The sequence below is a fragment of the Sus scrofa genome, chromosome 12, assembly GCF_054392235.1.
Source record: "Sus scrofa isolate SSC_HxYL_T2T_F1_AM1 chromosome 12, Sscrofa_HxYL_maternal_Yorkshire_Landrace_v2.0, whole genome shotgun sequence".
In the NCBI taxonomy this organism is placed as follows: Eukaryota; Metazoa; Chordata; class Mammalia; order Artiodactyla; family Suidae; genus Sus; species Sus scrofa.
In genome coordinates, this window is record NC_139394.1 from 38,942,672 (window position 1) to 38,970,331 (window position 27,660).

Sequence of the window (27,660 nt, forward strand, 5' to 3'; positions counted from 1 at the left end):
TTTTGTGAAAATAGACTTTATTATAATAAAATGTCTTTTTAAACAAATGCCCCCACCATTCCACACGCCTGGAGATCAAAGTGGGGGGCAGGCTTCCGTCAAACAATCTCCCACCACAGCCAACGAAACATGCAGAGACACTCACCCAGCCTGAGGGGGGGTGGTGGAGGGGCGAGGGGAAGCGGGGGGCGGGGGAGAAGCCCCCCACCCCGCTCTGAACAGGGAATGTATGAAAATAGCTGCATAAATCTGTCCTCTTCCCCAGCCCCTGGTCTAAGGGAAAACGATGCAAAAGAGAAGTTGAATCGATGAGCAAAATAAGGCAAACCCAACTCCTGCTGTCTGCCCGCTGGCCCCCCGGGGTCTCGGGTCTCAGGCCAGGGGAGCGCCTGGCAGGTGGGGGGAGCACTATGGGGCGGGGTCAGGCCCGCTTTGGCATGGCCTTTCTCCTTCCCGGGCCTTGCGGTGGGAGCGAGATGGAGGAAGCTGGGCGGAGGCACTGAGTATGTACATATATACACGGCTCTGCCCCCGGCCCCCTCGGGGGTGGGGGACGCAGCAGAATCCAGTGCAAACTTTCCTTCGGGGAGGGAAGACATGATCGGGATGGCCGATGCCGTCCGAGGGGAGCAGGTCCCTTTCTCCCCGGGATCCCCGGGCCAGGTGCGTGGAGGCCACGAAGGGACTAGCAGAGCGTGGTGGATGCCAGCGGAGGTAGGTGAACCAGGAGTCACGAGTCCCACGTCCAGGCCTGGCTCTGGGTCAGAGATGCTCAGCCCCGCAGGGGCCGACGCCCTCCCTCGGGCTGGGGCTCAGGTGCCCCTCCTGTAAGAGGGAGATGCGCGCCCAGAGGATCCATCCTTAAGGGCTCATCCAGCTGTAACTTTCACCGAGTCTGATTCCCATCCAAGGGCCACAGGGCTCACTTGGGAGACAAGCGTCCAGGGCCTGCCCCATGCGGCCAGGACAGTGCACCCAGGGCCTGGGGCCCCCTCTGCCTGCCGGGGGCCGGGGGGGAGGCCCGCAGCATCACTCCTTCTTCTCAGAGCCCAGTTTCCTGAGGAGCTGCTTCCCCTTGGAGAGGAGACCCCACATCTTCTTGCTCGGGCCCTGTAGCACCCCTAGTTCAATCCTGGGGAAGCGGCCAGGGCCAGGAGCACAGGGCCAGCCTGGGGTTGCCGCCGGGGGCCCTTGTATTGAGCCCGCCCCGTCCTGGAATGTGAGATAAAAGGGGCAAGGTCAGGGCCCACCCTCTCACCCCAATCTGACTCCTTTGCCCCCACCACGTCAGGAGCCTGCAGCCCACCCCCCCCACCCCGGGTCACAGAACCACTATCCAGAACCAGAGCTCACCACCCGGCCAGGGCCCCACACAGAGCTCAGAGAGGTGAACGGGCGATGAAACTGATGGAGCACTGAGATGGGAGTCCTAAGGGACAGACACGGAGTCTCAGTTCTGCTTCTGTTCGCTTGGACCAGGGCAAGCCCCGCCCCCTCACGTTCGGGTCTCCATACAGGACGTAGGGCTGACAGAGCTCACGAGCCCTTGGCCTTGATCCTCAGGATGGGTGCTCTGACTCCCCTGTGTCATTTTCTCCCAAACAAAGGGAGAGCAAGGACAGGGACACTGGATGGAGCCCTATGCTCCAGGGAAGGTGGTTCCTGCACCACCTCAGAGACGGGAGGAGTGCGCCATGATGCTGGGCCCCAGGGCCTTCAGGGGGGCAGAGCTAGTGCCCACCCCACAGGGAAGAGATTGGGATTCTTCCTTGAATGGCCCCTGAGAGGCCCTGGAGACCAGAGGGGACTCACCATCAGCCAGCACTCAGCCCCCACCACAAGCTCTGGAGGTCGCCCCCCACCCCTAGTGCCTTGCTGAATCACCTCCTAGTCCTATTTGCCACCAGGAGCGGCTCCCTCTGCCATGGACCCACCCAGACCATGCTATTCATGGCCTAAGAACAGGGGCTGGGCAAACAAGGGAGCCACCAGGAAGTCCCCCGCTCCACTGAATTCCCACATGCCCTCTGTGACCTCCTGTGCCTGGTAGAGCCCAGTCAGGTCTTGCCAGCCTGTGTGTTCTCCACCCCTCACCTCCCACTCCCTTCCTCAAGCCCCTGCTTCCACCAGAGCCTGGTGGCATGCTGGCAGAGCCAGTCCCAGAGCCCAGACCAGAGGCAGGTGCTGGGTGCCCAGCCTGGGGCCCACCCCCACCTAAAGCCCTGGTGATGGGGCACAGCCTGCCCTCAAAGAGGTCTGCTGGCACCAGGAGTCCCTGCCAACCAGCCAAGGCTGACAGCTGGCCGGGGTGGGGGCTGGAAGGTCCCAGGCCCTTCTTATTCTCTCCCAGGGCTCCCTGGAGGATGGGGTTGCTGGGGAAACATTATCTCTGAGCCCCAGAGATGAGTGGTTTGGGGTGATCTATGGATTCCAACGATTTAAGCCACCCCTTTCATTCCCCCCAGCAGAGAAAATGGAGAGTTGGATGCCAAACCATGCATCTGATCCCTTAACAGGTCATGATACAGGGGACGATGGTGAGGGAGGCTATTATTACTGGTGGCGCTGCAGAGTCATCCTTCTGTCACCAATAATAATCACGATATTATAACACTATAAGCATATAGTATCATAATACACTGATGAGCCATAATACAGATGTCACATAATATTCTATAAGCAGCACGTGCTATAGAATAGGAGGAATCATCTAATATGGAACATTATACACTAAGATGACATGTACTCCTGTGGCAGCTGGCACTGCCCAGAGTGAGGCAAGGGGAAGGACTAATCTCCCTCCTCTGTCCCCTGGAAGAAGGTGGAAAAGCCGGGTCAGCTCAGTGTCCGAGACAAAGGAGCACTGTCTGATTACAGGGACACAAGGAGTCAGGTGACATGGACATAGGGGGGTCAGTCCCCACTTACATGTCGCTCTCTCTACATATATCTATCTCCATCTAGCACTGGACTCTTCTCCTCCTCGTTCTCTGAAGAACAGGGAACAAAGAGAGGAGAGGGGTTATGGACAGACGGCGCGCTCTCCACCCAGTCACCAGGTCACAAGGGCTGGTCCTGCTTTGCACAGCCCCTGCCTTTGGAACAACTGCAGAAGGAGGCCCAGCGGGGGCCTGGCCCCCTCGCCCTCTCCCTGTCCTGGGGGCCTGGAGCTTAACTGTACTCCACCCACTCAGGAAGCTCTGCTTGCTGGGCATCTGGCATTTTTTTTTTTTTTTTTTTTTTAAGGACGCACTCGCAGCATATGGAGGTTCCCAGGCTAGGGGGTGAATCAGAGCTGTGGCTGCCAGCCTACACCACAGCCACAGCCATAGCCACGCCAGATCCAAGCCGCGTCTGCGACCTACACCACAGCTCATGGCAACGCCAGATCCTTAACCTACTGAGCAAGGCCAGGGATCGAACCCGCAACCTCATGGGTCCCAGTTGGATTCATTTCCGCTGAGCCCTGATGGGAACTCCTGGGCATTTGGCTTTAAAAGGCACCTGGGAGACAGGGAGATGCAGCAGGGGGGAGGGCTGCTAGAGGGGTGGGAGGCTCAGGGTCCTTTCCCACAGCTCAGCTGCACTGGCCTCACCCCTCAGCTGCACTGGCCTGGGGTGTGGTCAGCTGGGTCAGATGAGCTGGGGATCAAGGTCTCGGCCTCACCCCACTGGGGGGTGGGGGGAACAGGGACAGAGCCACCCTGGCTGGGCTCCCCCCGGCAGTAGCTCGCAGAGCCACCCTGGCTGGGCTCCCCCTGGCAGTAGCTCGCAGCTCCACCCTGGGCACAGGGCATACCTGGATCCCAGCCCACTGCACCCCTCCTGCAACGCCATCCTGTCCCCCCCACCACACCAGTGGCATAGAGACCAAACTACTGAGCTGGGAGCCCAGGGCCTCACTGACCTGACCCTCGGCCTGGAGTGTCCCGGGCTCCCTGTCTGAGCCGCCCGTCTCAGGCCCCGGGCCCTCCAGGAAGTTGGATGGAACCAGGCCCTGCTGTCCATTCAGTTCCCCCTGGGGAGGAGATGCTGGTGAGACTGAGACCGGGAGAGCCCTCAGCCCCACCCTCCTTGACCCTGAAGCCTGGGTGGAATAGCCTGGGCTCAATGTCACTGTCATGGTCCATTCCTCCAGGCTCCCATCAGGAACCCTCGCTTATGCCCCCTCCCCAGCTCAGGGAGAGCCCTCTTGGGCCCACCCCCACCCCCAAGTTCTCACATAGTAGAAACCATCATCGTCCATGTCCCCAAACACAGTGATGACGTCGCCCGCCCGGAAGGGCAGCTCTGCCTAAGGAGAGACCAAGAGGCAGGTGTCAGCTCGGGGAGGCCCTGCCACCTGCCCCCTTCCCAACTGGGCTCTCTGAGCGGGTCCTCACCTCCACGTCCATGTTGGGGGAGCTCTCCCGGGGGTTGTAGTCAAATGCAGCCACCATGGAGCGGGGAGCTTTCAGGCTGGCAGGGGAGACCAGCTGCGGGGGGGCTGGAGGGGGAGGGGCAGAAGACTCAGGACTTTCTCTCTGGACACCCCTCTCCCCCGGCCCCTGCTATCCTCCACACTGGAGGCCTGCTGAACCCCACTCATTACCTCTACACTAGCTGTAGCCCCCCTGGGGGGGCAGCCAGCGGGGCTACCCCCCAACCTCCCCTGCACAAGGCTGAGCAAGGCCTTCCGACTCCGCTGCCCAGAGAATCTGCCTGTAAGCCCCGCCCTCTTGGGTGGGGGGCGGAGGAACAGTGCAGGGCAGGCAGGATGCTCAGCCTCCCACTAGGGATGCAGGAGAAGGACATTCAGAGAGCACATCAGCCCAGCCCTTTGGTTTTCACAGCGAACCAAGGCCCAGAAAGGGTGGATGACTTGCTCCAGGTTGCACAGCATTTATAGTCAGGGACTTTTAGGAACAGAGGTCCCAGCAAACCACTTAGAACGCACCCCCGTTAGAATGAAGCTCCCCACGGAGGGGTGGCTGTGGGTGAAGATCCAACTCCCTTCACCTGCTCAAGACTCACACGCGCCTCCCCAGAGAGCCCAGCACCCACCTCGCAACCTCACAGGCCCCCGAGGGAGAAAGTCTCACTCACCTTTCTTGGAGCGGCGAGGCTTGGGGGGAGGCCCAGCTGTGCGGGCTGTGGTGTACACAAAGGGACCGTTCCCTGGTCCGGAAAGGCAAGCAGATGTTACAGAGCCACCCAAGCGGGGGAGAGAGATGGGACAGTGACTCCAGAGTCCCCTCCCTGGGCTGCACCAGGGTTTCCGTGCTGAAATCTCTAAAGGGGAATTCTTCTCCCACCCCCGACCTCCAGGATCCAAAATACACAGCCCGTGCCCTCTGCAGCAGACCCCCACTCCGTGTGGCAGGCTCACTGCTCTGGCTGCACCGGCCCGGGTCTCTGAAGGCCCCAGTGGCTCTGCCAGGCTCTGGATCAATGACACGCCTCAGACTCTCCAGACATACAAATTGCTTTGGGGGTGGGGGTTGGGGTTGAGGTGGCCTGGGGTGGTGGGAGGTGAGGGACAGGAGCAGGTCATACCTGAACCCTCAAGGAGAGCATCTGGGGACAAGTAACCCCGCTGGAGCAGCTGCTGTCTCCCTGCAGGACTGTCCACAGCCACCTCGGCCACCATGTTACAGGGGATGTAGCCCGTCCGGCCGCCACCTTCACCCCGATAGAAGCCATCGGCATCCTTGTCCCCAAACACCTGGGGGTGAGGAGGACCAGCGGTCTCAGGAGGCCAGTTCAGCTTGCTCCCTACGCCCCAGGCGCAAGGCCCCCAGCACTATACTTGGGACCAGAGGAGAATGCTCGACATTTTGCGGGACAGGACATAGGAGGAAACGGCCGAGAATGAGGATCTGAGAGATGAGAGAAAACGGCCCTTTCCATTTTCCACATGATCTTTATCCACGATCGACGCATCCATTCCCCCAGGCCACCCCAAGCTAGGGCTCCCTGAGCTCAGGGCAATAGCCAAAAGCCTTCAGTGTTTTGCCTTTTACTGGTGGCATGATAAAAACTGTATTTTTTTTTTTTCCGGTTGGGTTTTGTTTGTTTGTTTGTTTTTCTTTTTCGGGCCACACATGCAGCATATGGAAGTTCATGGGCCAGGGGTCAAATCCGAGCTGCAGCTGCCGGCCTACGCCATAGCCACAGCCACGCCAGGTCTGAGCTGCATCTGTGACCTGTGCTGCAGCTTGTGGCAATGCCAGATCCTTAACCCACTGAACAAGGCCAGGGACTGAACCCACATCTTCATGGATACTAGACAGGTTCTTAACCTGCTGAGCCACAACGGGAACTCCCATAATGTTAACAGCAGCAGTTATCATGCTGTGCTTTGTGCCAGGCAGTTTCAGCGCGCTACGGGTATTGAATCATTTAATTTTGAAAACAACCCTGGGACACTAACATTATCTCTATTTTATCCATGACGTCAGAGAATTCAGATCATCTATTCAAGGTTACCTGCTAGAAGGGGCAGAGTCAGGCCCAACCCACATCATCTGGCTCTAGAAGCTATGGTCTCACCCATGGGTGGCTAGGATACCTCCACTGCGGGAAAGAAGAGAAGAAGGAGGCCCCAAGAGTTCCTGTCATGGCGCAGTGGTTAACAAATCTGACTAGGAACCATGAGGTTGCGGGTTCGATCCCTGGCCTTGCTCAGTGGGTTAAGGATCCGGCGTTGCCCTGAGCTGTGGTGTAGGTTGCAGACACAGCTCGGATCCCGCGTTGCTGTGGCTGTGGTGTAGGCCAGTGGCTACAGCTCCGATTTGACCCCTAGCCTGGGAACCTCCATATGCCCCAGGAGCGGCCCTAGAAAAGGCAGAAACAAACAACAACAAAAAAAAGAAGGAGGCCCCAACAGGGAGGCAGCCACCTTGAGGATCTGGCCCTCCTGGAAGGGCAGCTCCTCTTCCCCAGCATCGGGGTTGGGAGACATTGACACGGGGTCATAGTCAAACAGAGCCACGAAGAGCCTGACGGGTAGGTCCTGGTAAGCCAGCGCTTCTTCTGGAGGGCTCCTCAGAGGTGCTGTGGGAGAGACCAGGGGCAATGAGCTCTGGCCAAGGGGGCAGGAAAGCCCCCTCAGCCTAGCCCAGGACCCCGGCATCAGGGGCTTACCCAGCTCTGTGGAGCCTGGTCTGGGGGCCCGGCCCCCACTCCATGGGGGGCCCCTCCGCCCAGAGCCGTCCTGCCCTCTGGACTCCCCGCTCTCTGCTGCCTGCAAAGAGAAGGCCACAGATGGCAGGAGTGACACACCATTCCTCTGGCGGGCACCTCGGCAGGGGCAGGACCCTGCAAGCGCACCCCCAGCTCTGCCCCATCAGCGTAAGCGGCACAGCGGAGCAGGGACACACATTCCTCTCCTGGAGCTGTGGCCCAACCTCACTGGAGACATCAGACACCCCCATGGGAGGAGGAAGCACAGGAAGGGAGGCCCCGGCTCCAGCCACCTTAGATGAGGGCAGTAGAGGGACTAAGGTTAGATCTTAGACTTGGCCGAGGAGCATGAGAGGAGGGCCTCTTCCCAGCGTCGGGGTGGAGTGATGCTGGACATGACAGTCAGTGTCCTGAAGATGTAACTAGCTAAGCGGAGGAAAGAGCCATCCTGCCCAAAGGCGGGGGGCTGGCGGGCGGCAATTGGCGACTCATGGCCACAGAACACTGTGCATCCCGGTTTCAATTGGCAGAAGCAGCAAAGCAGTGGAATGTGGGTGGGAAGAGGCAGGTGAGGGAGCCCAGAGGCCCAGCCCCACCTCTGCTGATGGAGGCGGCAGCGTGGAATGGGAGCAGCTGGTGGGCAGCAAGCAGGGCCACCAGGCGGCAGCAGGCAGGGAGCTGCCCAGGGCAGGGAGAGGGCACGGACCCGGGAAGGTGACTCCTTGGCTCTGCCTGTTGCACTGCGGCCTCTCCGCTCTGGCTCCCCTTTGTCCCAGGCTGGGAGGCGTGGGTAGGGGTTGGGCCCTGAATTGGCCTTCTGAGGCCCCCGGGGCCTTCCCGGGGGCGCTGTGCCCCAGGCCTCCCCATCTCCGAGGTAGCAGGAGCTGGTGCTGCTGATGCCCCCGCCGCCCGTCTCCTGCTCGTCCTCAGAGTCATATTCGATGCTGATTTCCAAGCACTTGGGGGAGAGGCAGCTGGCCAGGCCTGATTCCGGGGCCCGGCCACGGGGGCACCTCCTCGAAGGGGCCGAGCGCCCTCTCCCACCTGCCTCTGGTCCAGCCCTGCTGCCCTCGCCCACAGGAGGGCCGCCCCTCTCCCGAGCTGGGCCCGGTCGTCCAGAGGCCTGGGACCCGCCATTGCTGAGAAGTCGGCTGCAATGTTCACGGGGATCTGGGGACCGCCTGCGGTTCGCGGGCTTCTCAGGGGACCCACTTCCTTTTCTCCAGTTGCTTCCACCAGCTAGTCCAGGCAGGTCCTCCAGGCGGTCCCCAGCCCTGGGGGGCTCCGGAGACAAGGGACACAGGCCAGATCCTCGGGGCCGACTGCTGTCACAGCCCAGCGCCAGCAATGCAGGCTCCGGCGGGCCGGGGTCTCGAGAAGAACAGCCTGCCCCTGGCCTCTCCTTCTCCTCCTCCTCCTCGTCCTCCTCCTCCTCCGCCTCCTCCTCCTCGTCCTCCTCCTCCTCCTCCTCCTCAGGGATGCTGAAGAGCTTCTTGCCGCAGAACTGCTGGAGGGGCAGCTCCAGGATCTGCTCCAAGATCTCCTCGTCGCTGTCAGCCTCACAGAAGGGGTCAGGCTGGGGCTGGGGAGGGGGGAGGGTGGCAGGGAAGAGAGGTCCGTGGGAAAAGGACAGAGTTGCGACCTTTGCCCTCAAAGGAGGGCAGGGCTTTCAGGTAACCCATAGCCCTTCCTCAGTTTCCCTCCAAGAGGAAGGACCAGAGAGGGAGGCTGGCCCAAAGCCGCACAGCATGTCCAGGGCAGAGCCTGAAGAAGAATCAGGGAACACACCCAAGATCAGGCTGCATGGATTCGGGGAGCCCCTGAGGGGCAGAAGCATCAGGGAGCAGGCGGTACCTGGAAGAGCAAGGAGGCCTCCCACACCCTCCCCGGAAGCTCCCCATACGAGGCTCTCTGATGCCCAGGGTGCTGTGTTTGGTGGGTTTGAACAGAAGCGACAGAAAAGAGTGCCTCGTCTTCCCCTTTCTTTCCAGGAAGGCAGAGGCCAAGCCTGAGCCACTTTCTATCCGCTGCTCAACACAGGGCCCAGGCCACATGCCTAGAGGATTGCTGGCACTCGGTGGCGGCTGGAGTTAGCTGCTGACATGTGGGGTAGAGGCCCCCAGAACCTGAGGTCTAGGGCCCACCGGCCCCTCCTCACCCCGTTACCTTGGCTGCATTCTCCCTGCACTTGTTGCCAGCAACCTGCTTCTGGAAGGAGCAAGTCCTGACGCCCAGCTCCTCTTCTTCCTCCTCCTCTTCCTCCTGGATGTCTGACAGATCTGAGGTACGGCCGTGGTCCACAAGGGAGTTCCCCAGACGCACCCCAAGCTCTGCTGGGTCCTCCCGCTGCAAGAGGGGAGACCAAGGAGGAGAGAGGGGAGGTCAGGGAGAGGTGGCAGGATCAGCCGCGGCCAGAATGCACGGGGTCCCTTGGCAGAGGGTGAGGGTCATGCCCATGTGGAGGGGGTGAGGGAGGTTGCATAATGCGGGGTGGGGACAGAGAAGGATGGTAGCCCCAAAGGAAAGAAATTGGGAAGATAAAGTGACAAGGAAGCAGCCAGAGACACAGCACAGACCAGAGCCAGAGCAGAGCACCGAATGAGCAGAGGAAGCCACCCAATTTGGGGGAGCTGAGGCAGGGAGGAGGACCTCGATTCCTGGAGGTGGCCCAGGGTGTCCCCAGCCCCGTACCTCAACCCTGGGCCTCAGCCCGGACCCCGGGTCTCCTCCGCGGCAGACCTCAGCACCGGGCAGCCTCTGGGCCAGTGAATTCTGGGTGCCGCTGGGTGCCGGGCGGGCCTCTCCTGCGGTCCGCTCAGCCTCCTCCTTGACCAGGGAGGAGGCTGCAGGGCCAGGAACTCGCTCTCCCAAGGTTGGCTCGCCGGCTTGCCCGTCGCCTGAGGCACCCAGCACAGCGGGCCCAGCTTCCTCCTGGAATGGCAGGCACTGAGGCAGGCCCCCAGCCTCAGCCCCCTCTCCCCACCTCCACCTGTTCCCCGCCCCCAGCAGGGTACCTGGGAGCCAGGTGCTGGGGGCTCCTCTTGGGTTCCTTTTGGTGTCTCTCTGGAAGGGCTTGCTGGGGGGCCCCCGGGGGGGTCTTGAGTTCCATGGGGAGCAGGGCACCGGAGGGGAGAGCTGGGGTCTGCAGGCCCCGGGGAGGCTGAAGCAAGAGGTGATCTGGCCTCCGGGCCCGGCCTGGGTGAGGGGCAGGAGACCCTGGCTGGCAAGCAGGCCCTCGCCAGGGCCGGGGCGATGGGAGCTGGGATGGAGTCGGCCGACTCGCCGTGGGCTGACATGGTGCGCACGGCCACCTCGCGGCACTCCTGCAGCAGCTGCAGCTGGGACAACTCCACCAGCACGCTGCCTGCTGTGGGGGAGGCCACCTCCATGACCTGCAGGGTGGAGGGGGACACAGGACAGGAAAGGGAGGCTGAGATGACCAAGAGCCAGGATGCCACAACATCAAGGGCGACTGGCATGATACCAGGTGCTGGGCTGAGCTCTGGGCATGCCCTTAGCTCATCGAAGCCTCTTGGCCACGTGGCTTCAGGGGTGCAACGGTTTTCGAATCCCAGGCCCCTGCTATCAAAGCCCATCCCCTTAACCAATCTGCTACCCAAATGCCAGGGGCCAGGCAGCTCTGTGCCCAGCTAGGGAGACTAGGCCTCTGAGCGTGGCGAGAAGAGACCCCCCTGTCCTGCCTCCAGGATACGGGTGGGCAGAGTCCCCAGGCCGTACCTTCTGCCCATCAGCATAAATGGCATAGCCGGTGACCCGCACGCCGTTGGAGGTACCAGCCGCATCGATTGTTACCGGGAGCCAGCTGATGATCAAGATTCCCGGGGAGGGCCCCGGCTCAATCTGCACATCCAGGGGGGCGTCGGGTGGGCCTGGGGAAAGGGGCACAAGACCCATTAATGCGTTGCCTGAGATAACAGCCCACTTTGCCTTTTCCCTAAAAATGCAAGCAGCAACAGCCCCCCCTCCCCCCACTCGCCATCCGGCCTGACCTTCTGGGTGTTACACACTCCAGGTGCCCCCAGGGCCACTTACCTGCTGGGAGTGTGGTGAACTGCAAAGTGGCAGTCCGCTGCTCTGGCCTCTCCCAGCCGGGTTCCCAGGACCCTCGAGGTGGGAGCTGAGCCTCCACTCGGACCTGATAGAGTGTACCAGGCCGCAGGTGGCAGAAGGTGGCCCAGTAGGTGCTGGGGCGGGCAGAGGGACACTCTTCCCCATTGAGGTAGATGGCATGGGCCAAGTTGCTATTGCCGGGCACCCAGGTGATCTCAGCAGATGTGGCTGTCAGGCGATGGACTCGCAGCTGGCTAGGGACCACCCCGGCCCGGGCCCCTAACACCAAGCAACAGCGCAGAGGGTCCGAGCGGCCCCGACTGGTCAGGGCCTGCACAGAGACACGGAACGGCCCCGCCCGCGGGTCCAGGTTGTCAAGCACAGCCGTGGGGGGCGCCCCGGGCCCCAGGGCCTGCCGCAGCTCCCCATTCACACAGACGTGGTAGCCTCGCAGCGCCACGTGCTCAGGAGGTGGCTCCCAGGCCAGCACCACGCTGTGGGCCAGCTGCTTAAGGATGGCCAGGCAGCGGGGGTAAGGCACCGCAGGGGGCTCCCCCAGGCCCTCGGGCGGGGGGCTCAGACTGAGCTCGTCCCCTGCAGCCTCTTCCTCTGGTCTGGGCTGGCTGCGGCCCCCGCTGCTCTGGTCCCCGCCACCGCTGCTGCTGCTGCTGCCACCCCCGCCGCCGCTCAGGAAACTGAGTTCGGGGCCTGAGCTGTGGGACAGATCGGCCAGCTCTGGAGGGAGGGCGGTCAGGAGGTCGTCGTCGGACACACGCTCTACAAAATTGGAAGGGACCAGGCCCCTCCGGCCGTCCATGAGCTCCCCTGGCAGAGGGAGGGGCAGGGGAGGGGCAGGCAGAGAGGAGGGAGAGAGAAACCAGTCCAATAAATGCGTTTCAGCCATGGTTAGCAGGTGACCGTAAGCCTTTGGTTCAGCTCGACATTAACCTGTCAGCGCTTTTGAAAGGCAAGAGCAGTCAAGATCTGGATTAGGGAGTGATCATTAATTTTCATAGGTGTGATAACAGTATTGTGGTTCTATAGGACTTCAACATATGCGGTTCTTAAATAAATGTGGTTCTATAGGTCTTAAATTTTATTTTATTTCATTTATTTATTTATTTGTCTTTTTGCCTTTTCTAGGGCTGCTTCCCACAGCATATGGAGGTTCCCAGGCTAGGGGTCCAATCTAAGCTATAGCTGCTGGCCTACGCCAGAGCCACAGCAATGCAGGATCCGAGCCGCATCTTCGACCTACACCACAGCTCACGGCAACGCCAGATCCTTAACCCACTGAGCAAGGCTAGGGATCGAACCCACAACCTCATGGTTCCTAGTCGGATTCATTAACCACTGAGCCACAATGGGAACTCCTATAGGTCTTAAATTTTAATATGCAGGTGAATCACCTGGAGATTTTCTAAAATGCAGGTTCTAACTCGGCTCGGCATGAGTGGAGCTAAGATTTTACATTTCTGACAAGGTCCCAGGTGATGCGGATGTTGCAAGGATGTAAGAAAATGTTCGTTTTTCTCAGGTGTTGCATAAACACCCAGATATTTTATGTCTGGGTAAAATATTTGTCTACAACTTGCTTTTAAATTCATTTATTGGAGTTCCCGTCGTGGCTCAGCGGTTACAAACCTGACTAGTATCCATGCGGATGAGGGTTCGATCCCTGGCCTTGCTCAGTGGGTTAAGGATCTGGTCTTGCCATGAGCTACGGTGTAGGTTGCAGATGCGGCTCGGATCCCGCGTTGCCGTGGCTGTGGTGTAGGCCAGCAGCTGCAGCTCCAATTCGACCCCTAGCCTGGGAACGTCCATATGCTGCAGATGCAGCCCTAAAAAGTCAAAAAGAAAAAATTTTTTCTTGCTTCTCTCTTTTAACCTACCTATGGAAAAAACAACTATGGCAAGATGTTAACAATTGTTGAATCTATGTGGCCAGTACATAGGTGTTTGTTGTACTCTTCTTTAATTTTTCTGGATGTTTGAAAACTGTCTCATTACACAGGCCTGAGGAGTAAGGACAGAGGCGCCCCTCGACTTCCCTGTATAGAAAACAGACACCCTCAAAGGAAGAGGGAAGCCTCCTCCGGTCAAGGTAAGGGAAGGAATCTTTAGCAACAAAAGATGTACCTGCCTGAGAAAAAGAGTCCCCTGTGGTTCTAAAGGGAGGGCAACCCACGACATACCTGGATCTAGGAGCATGACAGACAGTCCAGACAGAGACCAAAGCTAAGTTCTGTTACCTTGTGCCAGTCCCCCCAAACAGGTGGCAATAAGAGTAATTTTTTTGGGGGGGACTTTTCTAGGGCCCCACCCCCGGCACACGGAGGTTCCCAGGCTGGGGGTCTAATTGGAGCTGTAGCCATTGGCCTACACCACAGCCACAGCAATGAAGGATCCAAGCCGTGTCTGCAACCTACGCCGCAGCTCAGGGCAACGCCGGATCCTTAACCCACTGAACAAGGCCAGGGATCGAACCTGCAACCTCATGGTTCCTAGTCGGATTTGTTAACCACTGAGCCACGATGGGAATTCCAATAAGAGTATTATAAAACATTTGTTGGAGTTCCCATTGTGGCTCAGTGGTAATGAACCCGACTAGTATCCATGAGGATGGGGGTTTGATCCGTGGCCTCACTCAGTGGGTTAAGGATCCGGCATTGCCGTGAGCTGTGGTGTAGGTCACAGACGTGGCTTGGTTCTGGTGTGGCTATGGCATAGACTGGTGGCTATGGCTCTGATCTGACCCCTAGCCTGGGAATTTCCATATGTTCTGATTTGACTCCTAGCCTGGGAACTTCCATATGCTGTGGGTGAGGCCCTAAAAAGAGGGGGAAGAAATTTGTTGTTGTTTGTGAGGTGTCAAGGAACAAAGAAATGGGACACACAGCCTGTCACATCACAGCTAACTGGGACAAGGAAAATGATTCCCAAGGAACAGCTAAGCTGGCAGCAGGTGTACTTTATTGGGAGAAAGGGGGAGCAACGACCAGGCCTTAGGGCAGAAGGTGGGTAAAGACAGGCCTGGGCTGCAAGAGGGCATGAGTTTCCCCAGCAGCCTCTCTCTCTGCTTATAGGAAGGAAAAAAAGGGGAGGGGGGAAACTCGAAGAAGAAACAAAAGAGACATTCAATAAACTAGATAATATAAGCACTGCAGTGGGTTAAAAGCTTCCCTCCCCAACATACGTCCACATCCTAAACCCTGGACCCTGTGAGTATGACTTTATTTGGGAAAAGCATCTTTGCAGGTGCAATTAAGTTAAGAAGCTTGAGATGAGATCATCCTGGATTATCGGGGTGGGTCCTAAATCCAATGACAAGTGTCCTTAGAAGAGACACACAGGGAGAAACACCAAGGGGGGAGGGGGAAGCAATGTGACTACAGATGTAGGGGTTGGGGTGATGCGGCCACAAGCAAGGAACACCTGGAGCTGCCAGGACTGAAAGGGACAAGGAACGGCATTGCCCCTGGAGCCTCCCCAGGGAGTGTGGCCCTGCCAACCCCTTGACTACAGACTTCCGGCCTCCAGAACTGGGAGAGGACGTTTCTGTGGTTTTTTTGTTTGTTTGTTTTGTTTTGTTTTTTGTCTTTTTGCTATTTCTTTGGGCCGCTCCCGCGGCATATGGAGGTTCCCAGGCTAGGGGTCCAGTCGGAGCTGTAGCCACCGGCCTACACAAGAGCCACAGCAACTCGGGATCCGAGCCGCATCTGCAACCTACACCACAGCTCACGGCAACGCCGGATCGTTAACCCACTGAGGAAGGGCAGGGATCGAACCCGCAACCTCATGGCTCCTAGTCGGATTCGTTAACCACTGCGCCACGACGGGAACTCCGTCTCTGTGGTTTTGAGCCACCCAGTTGGTGGGAAGTTGTTAGGCAGTCCGAGGAAATTAGCATAAGCAGTCTCTCCGAGGGGTGCAATGCTGGCAGTAGGAACCATCATGCTAAGCAGATCTACAGCCCTGAAAGGCTGGTGCTGGGGCCTGGGCCAGGGTCAGTCTCAGGTTCCTGAAGAACGTGCCACTGAGGGCAGCCCAGGCAGGACCAGACAGGGATGAGGTGTCACTTAGCTAAAGTATCATGAGGAATAGGAACAGGGCATCCTACCCCCAGGTGTCTTCATGCCTTTCAATCTACCCTAAGTGGCATAGTTCACATTCTAGTCACGTGTCGTTAGTTAATACTTATGTTTTGACTGCCCCCCCTCCCCCCAAAAAGGCGTTGGTGTTCTGATTTTTTTCATTTAAAAAAAAAAAAGCCAGAGTTCCCGCTGTGGCTCAGCAGTTAGCGAACCCGACTAGCATCCATGAGGACACGTGTTTGATCCCTGGCATTGCTCAGTGGGTTAAGGATCTGGTGTTGCCTTGAGCTGTGGTGCAGGTCGCAGACGCAACTCGGATCCCACGTTGCTGTGGCTGTGGCGTAGGCCGGCAGATGTAGCCCCGATTCGACCCCTAGCCTGGGAACTTCCATATGCCGTGGGGGAGGCCCTAAAAAAGAAAAACAAAGGGGAACGGACAGAATGAACCCTCCTACCTTCAAAGAAGCCATCCTCGTCCATGTTACCATAGATATAGATGTACTCGCCAGCGGTAAGTGGAAGCTCTGCCTCTGGGTTCTCATTGGGGCCCTCGAAGGGGTTGTAGCTGGGGGGGGGATGGCACAGAGGAGGAAGACGGTGACATCCTGCCTCCGAATCCTGTCTCCCCTCCCCCGGCGCCCTTGCCCTCTATGGAGAGGTGGTCGTCCACCTTTAGCCAAACGGAGGACTCACTGCGCCCACCTACCGATGAGGTTAAGGCGACACGTCCAACCTGGATCCCTGCCCCAGCCCACCATCTCTGCACCTGGCCCCTCCCTCCCATACAAGCCAGATGCCCAGGGCATAGGGAGCAGGGGTGAGGGGCCCACCTGTAGCGCGCTAGGAAGACCTGGATCCTGGCTCCTCCCCCGCTGCCCTCGGGCAGTGCTGCTGGGAGCAGGGAGACTCCGTCTGCCTCCAGCTCCTCCACCTCACTGGCTGTGTCCACCTGGGGGCAGACAGAAAGGGCCAGTCCTCCCCAGGACTCAGGGCCAATAGCAAAGCCAGGGCCAGACACAGGAGGACCCGTTATTCGGAGAAGTTGAGCACATGCTGGATAAAGCCAGCGGCCAGGAGCCCCGATGTTTTCTAAATCAGCACCTGAGCCAGCAGGGCCTGGCCGACCGGGGATGCCCTGGGTGGAGGGAGTGGAGATAGTCCGGATCCCTCCCTGGGCCTGGCCTCTACTGTACCAGCCCAGTAAATAAGACCACTTTCCCCATGACAGGGGGCCAGCCATACCAGGGGGGCATGGGTGTCCAATGACAGTTTGCCTCCTTAAGATAAAAATGCAGCAAAGTGCTCTGTCAGTAAAGAGCTGGAGGCGAGGAGGCAGAAGGGGCTAAGTCCCTGTGTGGAGCACACAGAGGGTGCAAACAGGAGCATCCAAAGCCGGCACCACCGTGCTATCCCACAAGGGGGCAGTAGACACCAGGACTGGGCTGGGTTCTACCACTTTCTACAACCTTGGACAGCAGAGTTGCCCCTGATCTGCCTGCCTTCCCCCCTCCCACTGTCTGGGGTTTGGGAGGTTGAGAGAGGGAGGAAGTGATCAGAAAAGTTGTGAATGATACCAAAGAACTTGGTAATAATAATAGCAGCCATATGTTAAGCATCTACTGTGTGTCCCACAATTGGCGGGGGGGGGGGGGGGTAGGGGGAACTGTCCTATTTTTTTATGTAATCCTCACAACAACCTTAACGAAGCAGGTTTATTAGCTCAAAATCCAGACGAGGAAACCGAAGCTCAGAAAGAGTCAGCGGTTTGTGTAAGACAAAGCTGGGATCTGAATCCCGGAACCTGTGCTCCTTCTCACACCACCTGCTTCGGCTACAGACACTCTCATGAACGGCCTCATTATGTGGATCCTGGCGCCAAAGTGTCTCCCTCCATCCAGCCCAGGACTCCGGGGCCTCTCTGGGCCCCAGAGGGGTGGGGCCGGGCAGCCCCGAGGGAGGGCTTGCAGGCAGGCCCTGGAGAGCAGGGACGGCCCCTCCTGTACCCCCTGTCCACCCAGAGGAATCCACAGACCCCTCTCTCCCTGGGCCTGGCCCCACTTGGGACCCCCCTCAACAGGAGCCAGTGCACAGCCAACTCCTGGGGACTCCAGAAGAGTGCCCCCCGCCCCGCTGCCCCGCCTTCCCCGAGGCAGAACCAGACCCCAGGTCCCGCCCCGGCACTGACCTCAGGCGTAGGGCATGACTTGGGGCTGTTGTGGATGGACTCGGAGCGAGAGGAGTTGGAGAGAGATTCTGCCTTCTTGGCCGTCCTTCGGGGGACCCCAGCAAGAGTGGCAGGGGCAGACTCGGAAGACTTTGGGGTGCAGTGCCCTGGGGAGCCTGGCGGGAGGTCAAAGTCTAAAGAGAAGATGACAGGTGGGCTTGAGGGCTGTGGCCTGAGGAAGGACCAGGGACCAAGGGTCCTCCTGGATCTAGAGGTCAGGCCCTCCGTGGCCAAGTTTCCTTCCAAGAAGGGAAACACGGGAAACTTACTAAGTGGAGGTGGAGGTGATTTACATGTATTATCTCACAGGATCCTCAGAGCAGCTCGATGAGGTGCTCGGACGCACCACTTAGGACACACGGCCCTCGGGGATCTAGCGGCAGCATCAACTGTTAAGTGAGTGGAGCCGGGACCACCACATCTGACTGATGGCTCTTCACCAGCCCATCCTGCCCGCTACCGACTCCTCGTGCCCACCTCCCGCCGTGACCACAGACATCTTGTTGGAGCGGGGCGAAGAGCAGCCCGAGATGCCTGGGCCAGACTCTGGGAGAGCCGCTCCCATGGGCTCGTCTTTTCCCCACCGGAGCCTGGTTCGAGCCAGACCTGGCTCTAACTTGCTGTGTGGCTCTGGGTCACCTACTCGCCTTTGCTGACCCTACACTGTGCTCTGTACAAAAGCCCCAAGCCTGGGGATTCCAGGCTGATGTCACTAGGTTCCACCTTACCTTTGAGGCCGGACCCCCGGCAGGGCTGGGGGGTGGAGCAGCAGCAGGGGGGCGGCGGGCGGTCCCCAAGAGTATTGCAGCCCAGGGCAGAAGTGAGCAGATCCAAGGGCCCCGGGTGCAGGCGGAAGGCCTGGAGCTCCTGCGCCAGGAGGCTGAAGCGCTCAGTCTGGCTACGGCACTGCTCCTCCAGCTCTCGAACCCGGACCTGGGCCAAGACCCACCATGAGCCCCCAAGCCCAGCAAAGCTGCCCGATCCAGCCCATGCCATCTCCCCACCACCCGACGCTAGGCTTCAGATCACATCTGCCCAGCTCTAGGCCTGGGCACCAGTCCTCAGCCTGGCTGCCCCATGGCCCTGAAGTGTGTGTGGCTGGCAGATAAAGACCTGGAGCTGTGGGGCTTCTTCACTCCCAACCCTGCCTCATGCAGCACAGGGTCAGGCCCCAGGCAGTGGCACTTCCTGCTGGTGGCTGCTTTCTAGGGGAGAAGGGGTCACCCCCACCCCCACTACAATAACACTTCAGGAGCTTTCTCAGCTCCTCGGCTTGTCAACCTCCCACAGTCACTGACCCAAATCCCTGCCCTCAGAGAAGTCCCCAGAGAGATCCCACACTGGAGCTAGGGACATCTTGGCGACAGGAGTGAGCCAATTCTCAAGAATTTTTCTCAGGTATCAGGAGAGGCCCCATCGAGGGGATCATAGCTTAGACTGGTGCTGAGCTTCCTCATGGGCTGAGCGACTAGGTTTCAGAGGCGAGAAGGCCTTGTGCCTGCCAGGTACAGTGGCAGGTCTGGGAGGCGGGGACGGCCCCCACGTCCTGTGGGAGTCCCAGCCCAGCTATGGCATCTCAGGTCTGCTGCCAATCACACCCCCCCTGTCGTTGGACATGAGAGTCGGAACCACTTGGACCTGAGGGAGGAGGTGCCGCTCAGCCAGCCTGGAGAGGTGCTGGGGAGGGGACCCCCCCAGGGAGGCGAGGGATCAGGAGGCTGTACCTGCATGGAATCCAGGGTAGACTGTGGCAGGAAAGGAAAGCACAGAGGGAAAGTTACAACCCTTACCCTGCGGGTCGTTTCCCAGAATGGGAGGGAGGGTGGGAGGGGGGGGACCAGGCGGACAGCCCACCAGCCCGTCAGCTCCCTGCACTAGTTAAGCAGGTGCTAAAAGGGAGGATAATTCTGGACAAAGGCAGCCTCTAAAGGTGGGTGGCGGAGGTCAGGGGGTGGGGGGGGGGCAATTGCTGCCACGAGACCTAGCTGTGCCCTTGCCTAAGAAATAGGCCAGTGGTGGAGGGGGTCCCCCCAGCTCTAGAGCATGTAAGGGCCTTTCTTTCAAGCCCACACCGCCCACGCCCACGCAGCCCGTGCCATCTCTCTCTGACCTCTCGGCCTTCCCCCCACGCTGGCAGAGCTGCGGCCGCCTCCAGGGACCCTACCTCCAGCAGCTGCACAGCCCCTTCATGTTCCCTCTTGGCTTCTGCCTGGGCCTACAGGTGGGAGGAGGCAAAATGCTGGAGATGGACGAGGGATGGGGGTGGGATAGAGCCTGGCGGAAGGGAGGAGGGCAGGAAGAAGGGAGAGAAGAAAGAGGAGGAGGGGAGGGGAGGAGGGCGGGGGCCGGAGGGGGCTGAGGGCTCCGCCCCCTTGGGCCAGAAGGCGACAAGGTCAAGGAGAAGGGCCTGAAACTAACTGCTTCTCTCATCCTGGGACCTCCTCCCTCTGGTTTCCCTCCTATCTCTCTCTCTCTCTGTTTGTTTGGTTTTGGTTTTTTTTTTTTTTTTTTTGCTTTTTAGGACCACACCTGCAGCATATGGAAGTTCCCAGGCTAGGGGTCAAATCAGAGCTACAGCTGCCGGTCTGCACCAGAGCCACAGCAACGCGGGATCCCAGCCGCGTCTGCAACCTACACCACAGCTCACGGCCACACCGGATCCTTAACCCACTGAGCAAGGCCAGGGATCGAACCCGCAACCTCATGGATCCCAGTTGGGTTCGTTACTGCTGAGCCAGCATGGGAACTCTGTCTGTCTGTCTCTCTCTCTCTCTCTCTCGTTGCCTGCCCATCATCCGACCCTTCTGTATGTTAGGGTGCCACAGAGCTGGGCCTGCTTTTACTCTCTCCCAAAGGGTCCCATCTGGTCACACAGCCAGACACACTGAATACTCCAAAAGCAATCTCCAAGACCCCCTTCCCCATGACTCTCGACTCATGAATCCAGCTGTGGATGGACAGCTCCACTTTTAACACACAACCCAACCTTGGCCAAAACAGAACTCAGAACTCAGGATGCCCTGCCTTGCAGATCGGCTGCCCTTCATCCCTGACTCCGGGAGAGTGAAAAGCCCCGCCCACCATTTCATCAGCCAACGGGCGAAAGACCAGGGCCTCAGCTGTAACCTCAGAGCGAGTCCTGTCGACTCGTCCCCAAGATATATTTCGAATCTGTCCACTTGTTTCCACCTGTGTTGTCCCCACCCTAGTCCAGATGCCCTCTCGCACCTGGACCCCTGCAGCCACTTGACACCTGACTGCCCTGTTCCACGCCCACTCCTTTCTCCATTCTCCACAGTGCTGCCCATGAGATCCCCTGAAATGATGCATCAGATCATGCACCTCTCTGCTCGGGACCTTTCAACAGCTTCTAACCACTCAGAGAGCAGAGTATCCAAACTCTTCCCATGACCTTGAAGGCCTCCTGTGATCCGGCTCTTGTCCACCCCTGCCATTCTGTCCATCCTCATCCTACGGAGGGGGCCTCACTGATCAGAGTGCTGATGAGCTGGCTCTTTCTGGCCCTCGAGGTATCAGAGGCTTTCCTTGCCGACCTCTCTAAAGAGGCCCCTCGCTCCATCCCAACCACGCAGCGTCACGGCACCCTGTTCACTTTGCCCACTGCGTTCATCACTGACTGGGATCGTCTCACTCATGGATTGTGTATTTGCTGATGGACCTGGTCTTTGCCCCTCAGGGGCCCTCTAGTGCCTGGCACACAGTGGGGTCTCCGTAAGTGCCCGCTGGATGAGTGAGGATCAAGCTGGGGTCTGGCAGCCTACCACCCCTCCCCCACTCTGCCCCCCTACCCACCCCTGAGACCCTGCCCCCACCTGCTGCAGCCTCCGGACCTCCTCCTGTTTCTCCTGCAGGCTGAGGCGAGCCTGCTCATGCTCCACCTCCAGCTGCTGCCGCCGCTGGGCCACCTCCCGCATGTGCTGAAATGCAAGAGCCTGCATGAAGGCCGGAGCCCTGCTCTACTGTTTCTATGGAAGATCTAAGGTGAGGGAGTCTCAGACCCCATAGGCTCTGGATATTCTCTGCTAAAAAGGAAACTGAGGCTAGAGACGGAAAGGGGCCAGCGGCACCAGGACTTGGCCTTAGGACCCAGTGCCCCGTCAAGGGTGGACTCCACGGTTGGGCTTTCTCCCTGTGCCAGGAACCAACACCTTCCCCCCACGTACACACGGCCGCCTCACCTTCAGCACCTGCTCCAGGCTCTCCAGCTTGCTCTGCAGGCCCTGGCTCTTGAGAAGGGCCGAGTCCCTCTCCTGTGTCACCCCCAGGAGCTGCCCCCTCAACTCCGCATTCTCCCACTCCACCTGGAGAGGGGGGAGTGGCAGGGAGCTGAGTGTGTGAGCCTGGTCCCCCCAGCATCCTCACTGTGGCGGCAGCAGGGGCGAGGGGAGAGTCTGCCTCATCCTCTAGCCCAGGGAAGTGGTGCGGGGCCGGGGGAAGGGGGAGAAAGCCCCTTGCTTGGGGACCAGGGCCCTAGCAGGACCTGGGCAGAGCCGCTACCTGCTCCTTCTCCGTGGCTCTCCCACTGAGCCGAGAGTTCTCCTCCACAAGGCGGGCATTCTCATTCCGGGCTTCCCTCAGCTGCAGTTCCTGAGAGACCAGAGGAGCTCTGGGGAGGGTCCCAGCGCCCCGACTCCTCCTCCCCACACAGAGGACCCCGCCCTCCCCCACCTGGAACCTGCAGTAGCCAGGAAAGGAGGCCCCTGCAGAAAGGGAGGGAGGGCACAGGGAGGCAGGGCTAAGGGGGAGCCCACCACTTGGCTGCCCAGCCCCAGGGCAGGAGGAGCAGGCCTCTGCGAGCCCCTCCAGAGCTCACCAGCTCCTCACATCGCCTCTGCTTTTTCCGGGCTTCCAGCTCTAGGCTCTCGCATTTCTTCCGCTTCTTGCTGAGCTCCGATTCCTGTGGGGTCAGCATGGAGCCCCTCTTGTGGGAAGGCAGCCACCCACAACGGATCTGCTCCAGCCCTTGACCTGGGACTTACCAGCTGCTGCACCCTCTGCTGTTTCTCTGGCTCCCCTAGGACCAAGGGTGGGTTTTCCACATCCTCCTGGGGCGTGGCCTGGAAATGCCCAGGGGCAGGGGGCTGGCACCTGAGAACAGGGCCTCAGGGCAGCCTGCCCCCAGCCCAGCCTGTCTCACAGTCAGCAAAGAGATCCCTGCCCACCCCCCCCCGGGGGGGGGGACTGTTTGCCCACCCCATGCCATCACCTCCCACGGATGCGGAAGTGCAGAGGCTGCACCCCTGTGTCCTGCAGGCACAGTGCTTTGAGATCCTGAGACCCATGTGTGCCCTGGGAGATGGGTCCCTTATCCAGGCCAAAGCTTTCCCTTTTTAGCTACCAGGCCTGCCCTGCACTCAATAACTGTCCCGGGTGTCCTTCAGTGACTGGCAGAGAACTAAGAGGCTGCCTGGGCCCCCAGGGATGCAGTGTCCCCAGAGCTAAGGGTTATGGATCCACCAAATCTGGGCTTGGCCTAGAGCCTAAAGACCCGTCAGAGCCTCCTCCCAGCTTCCCCCAAGCCCACTGGAACGCGTCCCAGTTATCCGTGCAAACTCTAGAGGTGGAGAGGTCTTGAAGGCCGATGCATCTCCCTCCCTGGGCCGGGCAGAAGGGTGAAATCTGAGCAAGAGGTACCCCACACCCTGAGGCCTGGTGGCTAGGAAGTCTCTTCCCCTTCCCCTCTGCCCAGAAGGAGGTGGATCTAGGTGCTGCCCAGTACAGAGGATGGAGAGAAGCCAGACCTCTAAGTTCTGGCGGTCCGGAGCCGGGTCCCTAGCCCTCGGGCCAGGGACCACCTAAGCCCAGCGCCCAGTGAGGGTCGCCCATACCTGCAGACGGGGTGGACACCGCCGCCCCTGGGTGGCCGGGCCTGGCCTGGCGGACCAGGCGGGCGCTGAAGGGGGCGTCCCCGCGCTGCGGCGGCGGCGGCGGCGGCGCGAGGCGGAGGCGCGGGCTGGGCCCCGGGCGGCTGCCAGGGCAACCGGGGATTTGCTGCCGGGCCGTACCACTGGCGGCGCGGCGGGGGCGGCCGGACCGGCCCGCGGGCTGCGGGGCTGCGGAGGGTGGACCCCGAGCCCCCCGGGCGCAGTGCAGGTACGACTGGCCGGATGGGGACAGTCCCCCAGCCCTCGCAGTGCCCACGCCACCGCTGCGTCCTCAGGGCTCTGAGCGCGGTGCAGGCGGTGATCCCCGAGCCGCTCCCACCCCCATCTCCATACACCTGCCCTTGCGCCGGTGCTCACCTCTCCCGGGGCCCCGGGGGCGGGCGCCCCTCCTCTGGCCGGGGCTGCGGGGCCCGGGGGCCGGGGCGGTGGGGGAGGCTCCCTCTGGTTGCGGAGGGCGATTTGCCTCTGCAGCCGCAGCACCTCCCGCTGGGATTCGCGCAGCAGCCGGTCGAAGTCCCGCACGTGGAGCCACTGGGGGCCCTCCTAGAGTCGAGGGACAAGGAGAGGAGTCGGGCCTAAACCCTGCCCGCCGCCCCACGCCATCCCCAGCAGAGGCCGCCTTCCGCCTGGGTAGAGGGGCTTTGGGGAGCGGGAACGTGCACACCCTCCCATGCATACATGCCTGGTCATAGGTGCATGCGTACACAGCCACATGCTTCCGCTAGCCTGTGTGCAAACATTCCCAGGAACTCGTTTACTGGGCACTCACGGTGTGCCCGGCACTGTGCTAAATGCCTTGTGAACATCTCTTCACACCAGCGTGAGCTATGTGTGGATTCGTACAGCCAGACCTACCGGCAGGCAGCCTGAAGCCAGGAGCCCAGAAATTCCCAGGTCTGGGACTCATGGCTCCACCCCCTTCGGTTCAGGCTCCTTCTCCCCGCTCCCACCTGGGCCGTTGCCAGGGGAACCTACTCCCCAGCAACCTCCGCCTTCTCGCTTCATTTGCATCTCATTAACATCTCGTCCACATCCCACACTGCCAAGCAGGCGGCCCTGTGTAGGGCTGAGCTGGAAGGGGTGACCGGGACCTCCTCGCACCTTGCCGACCAGCGTGAGCCTGGCCTGCAGCTCCCTGCACTCCCGCTGCAAGGCAGCAATCTGCTTGTCCTTGGCCAGCAGGGCGCTGGCTGTCTCACTGAGGTCCCGGGCTCGTTGACGGGCCAGGGCCTTCCGGCATAACTCCAAGCTGGCCCCTGGACTGGGCATGGGAGCACTCACCTGGCCAGAGGAGGGGTAAGGCCAATGGTCATCTGAGGGCTGGGACACTTCTCCCACTTCTCAGCTCCTCCCAAAGGAGGGGTTAGAACGAAAGCCTAGAAGTGTGGCCTTCAGCTTCCACCCTGTGTCTGGATCTACCCTGGCTCTACTCTCAGCCTCACTTGACCCCATCCCAGCAATCCCGGAGCAGGAGTGAAAGAGTTAACTCCCCATCCTAGTTTCAGCCCAAAGGATGCTGCTAATTGAGGGCTGCCACGGTGATGGGTCTTCATCCCTGCCCCCCACCAGCTCTGCACCCAGAGATGAGCTCAGCGGGAGGCTGCAGCCAGCACCAACACGTGGTAATCCAGAATCCTGCTCCCTGCCTGCTCAGGAACTCCCCGCCCAGCCCTTCCCTCCCTCCTGTTAGTTCCAGAAACCCTCAGCCTCCTAGTCTGGCTGGCGTTTGCCCTTGCTGCACCTCAGCCCCTGGAATCCTGCTTTCCTAGGTGCCAAGAGTCCTACGTGCTCAGAGTCCTTGGCTTCCAAGCCCTGCTCCCTCAGGCCCAGCCCTGGTGCCCCTCTTCCCTGGTCGCCCAGCCTCCATCAGTGGCCTCCCATCCTCACCACCCTCAGGTTAGTCTCCTGCAGCTTCCGGGCTCTCTCCTCCAGGCGCTTGGCAATGACCGCCAGCTCGGCGTTCTTCCGCTTCAGCCTCCGCACCTTCTCCTCTGTCTCGGGGAAGCTGCTCTTCCTCTGACAAGGGGTCAGCCAGAATTGGGGCATATGGGAAGCACACACTACCCCCGCCCCCCGCCCCCCACTGCCCAGACCCGATCCTAACAGCTCAGTCCTGGGCTCACAGTGAGGTCCTCAGCCACTCTAGGTAGGGCTTCACCCTCTCTGGGTCTGGGGGTCATGTTGGCCCCGTGTAGCTGCCACTTGGAGGGATGTTCATGGAATGGCGAAGGCTGGGATGTCTGAGTCGGCTTCCCTCCCAGCTCCAACCACGACCCAGGAGTCACTTTCCAAGCCTCACCAGCATCTGGTTCTCCTCCTTAAGGATGGCACAGCGCTGCTGCAGCTCCCCCACTGCCCTCAGCAGCTCCAGGTTGGGCTGGTCCCCAAAGCCCATTTTCAGCTTGCCCTGGCATGGGAAAGGACAGGAGCCTCGGGAATTCCCCCCCCCGACCCCATGGGGATCAGAGCCTCATAGGGATGCGGTTCCCTCTCCACAGCCCAAGGAGACCTGGAGACTGCAAGGTTCTCCCTCACGTCCCAGGCCTTCAGAGGGGAGCACGAGAGGCCCAGGAGAAGGGGCCGTTTCGTCCTCCCTGTTGACACTGGCACCCCGCAACTCTGGGACCCTCTGCTAGTCCCCCGTGTTTTCCATCCCTGCCCTCCTTCCCTTCTTGGGAAAGGCCAGCTCGAGCTCCCATCCTCACCCCTCCAGGCTCCTCATGGCCACCTGAGTCCCCCAAAGTCCTGGTCCCTCCATCATCTACAGGAGCCACTCATACCCACCCCAAACCTTGTCCTCCCTGGCTCAGCTGAGCCCCCTCCCCTGAATCTGCTTCTTCTTCTGGACTCTGATTCCACCATATACCTCTGCCCACCCCCAGGATCCTGCAGCCCCCAAGGACAGAGACTTGTCGAGAAGACGGACAGACACAGACAGACAGACAGACTGTCAGAGATTCACAGAGGGAGGGGGAAGGCAGAGGATTCGAGGTAGAGAAGCAGAGAGGCAGAAGGACAGACAGATGGCCAAAAAAAAAAAAAAAAAAATGGAGCCACTGAGATTCCTGCCCAAAGGAGGGAGGACAGACAGGCACAGAGATGGACCCACAGACAGAGACAGGAGAAGAGAGGTAGACAGCGAAGTTGCAAATCATGGCCAAGCTGGAGGGCATGGTGAGAGCCCCCAGTGCGCAGACCCCCACCGTCCACTTCCCTTACCTTAGGGGAAGCCTCCAGCTCCTCGTCCTCCAGCCTCTGGCAGCTGGGTCTGGACCCCAAGGCTCCAGGCCCCGAGCTAGGCAGCCCAGTTTCTGTTCTTCTGGGCTCAATGCCCCCCACAGCCCCAGGGCTTCGGGCTCCCTCAGGCTCAGGGCTCTCCTCAGGCCTCAGTTCTCCCACATGCAGAGCTGCCGGAGTATCGGCCATGCTTGGGGATGCACCTCCGGGTTCGCCCCCCTGGCCTGGAGTCCAGCTCTGCCAGGCGGGCAGTGCCCATGGCTCCATGTTTCTGGGGTCCCCCGGCCGCGGGAGGGGTGTCAGTTGCTCCATGGTTCTGCCAAGGGGCCCCAGGACCCAGGCCAGGGGACATCACCCAGCCGGGTGGAGGGGCTGGCGAGGGTCCTGCCAGGCCAGAGCCTTTCTTTTCTGAGCTCTGGGCTTCACCGAACATCCATCCGAGGCTGGCTGAGTTCTTCCTCATCCACAAAGGAGGCTGCAGGAGTCTGGGCTGCCAGAGCCGGAGCTGGGGTATGCGAGCTGTGTTTGCTGTTGCTGTGGCTGCGTGTGTGTGTGAGTGTGTGGAGGAGCAAGGGTGTCCCCGTGGGGGTGGGGAGGATGTGCAAAGGCCACCAACAGCAGTGCCCGGGTGAGGGTGTCCGTGTGTCTCCAGGTCTGTCTGTGCCGGTCAGTGCTGCCGTGTGTGTGTGTGTGTGTGTGTGTGTGTGTGTGTTTGGCAGATGGATGCCCCCGCTTGTGTTGGGGGTAGTGGTTCTGCGTGTCACTGTCTGTGCCTGTTTCGGAGTTACCAGTTGTTTCTGTGTGTGGGGGGGGGGGTGTCTATATTGCAGGGCTGTGGCAGTGGGTGATGCTGTCACTGGTTGTATCTGAGTATCTCAATGCTGCTGTGTGCATCATCGCTGTCATTGTGTGTCCATCAGCGTCTGTGAGTCTGGCCATCTATCAGGAGCCCTCAGCCTGGCTA

The 27,660-nt window shown here is 60.1% G+C and overlaps 1 protein-coding gene across 22 annotated transcripts; it reads right to left on the reverse strand.

The window, feature by feature from the left end:
• TSPOAP1 (TSPO associated protein 1) lies at positions 1-27,248 on the reverse strand. 22 transcript variants are annotated; one of them, XR_002337199.2, is made up of 31 exons: positions 26,679-27,248; positions 25,759-25,866; positions 25,347-25,475; positions 24,561-24,740; positions 23,817-24,002; positions 22,554-22,631; positions 22,388-22,471; positions 22,072-22,161; positions 21,753-21,875; positions 21,387-21,491; positions 19,718-19,768; positions 19,278-19,298; positions 18,282-18,486; positions 17,515-17,687; positions 16,160-16,278; positions 15,785-15,894; positions 11,218-12,060; positions 10,903-11,054; positions 10,179-10,556; positions 9,856-10,095; positions 9,331-9,510; positions 7,761-8,746; positions 7,126-7,225; positions 6,881-7,035; positions 5,536-5,704; positions 5,086-5,157; positions 4,383-4,486; positions 4,223-4,294; positions 3,908-4,018; positions 2,929-2,990; positions 1-1,212 (listed from the first exon to the last, which is right to left on the reverse strand). XR_002337199.2 is itself a non-coding variant. In XM_084984898.1 (31 exons), the coding sequence occupies exons 1-30, from the start codon at positions 27,006-27,008 to the stop codon at positions 2,961-2,963; spliced, it is 5,574 nt and encodes a 1,857-aa protein (XP_084841024.1). In that variant the 5' UTR covers positions 27,009-27,248; the 3' UTR covers positions 1-1,212; positions 2,929-2,960. The 22 variants fall into 22 exon arrangements, 19 of the variants coding, with proteins under 19 accessions (XP_084841024.1, XP_084841025.1, XP_084841031.1 ...); XM_084984898.1 differs by having other exon boundaries at positions 7,871-8,746; XM_084984912.1 differs by lacking the exon at positions 2,929-2,990 and adding an exon at positions 23,444-23,542 and having other exon boundaries at positions 4-1,212; positions 7,126-7,221; positions 7,867-8,746; positions 22,554-22,655; positions 26,679-27,145.
• Between the last annotated feature and the right edge of the window lie 412 nt (positions 27,249-27,660).

Bases quoted from the DNA above. Each gene is read 5' to 3' on its own strand.
- TSPOAP1 (XM_084984912.1), bottom strand. From the start codon at position 27,008: ATGGAGCAACTGACACCCCTCCCGCGGCCGGGGGACCCCAGAAACATG. The intron at 18,487-19,277 runs GTACAGCCTCCT...GTCTTGGCCCAG, and splicing joins CTACCCTGGATTCCATGCAG to GTCCGGGTTCGAGAGCTGGA. The intron at 1,213-3,907 runs GTCAGTGAGGCC...CTCACATTCCAG, and splicing joins CACTCCAGGCCGAGGGTCAG to GACGGGGCGGGCTCAATACA.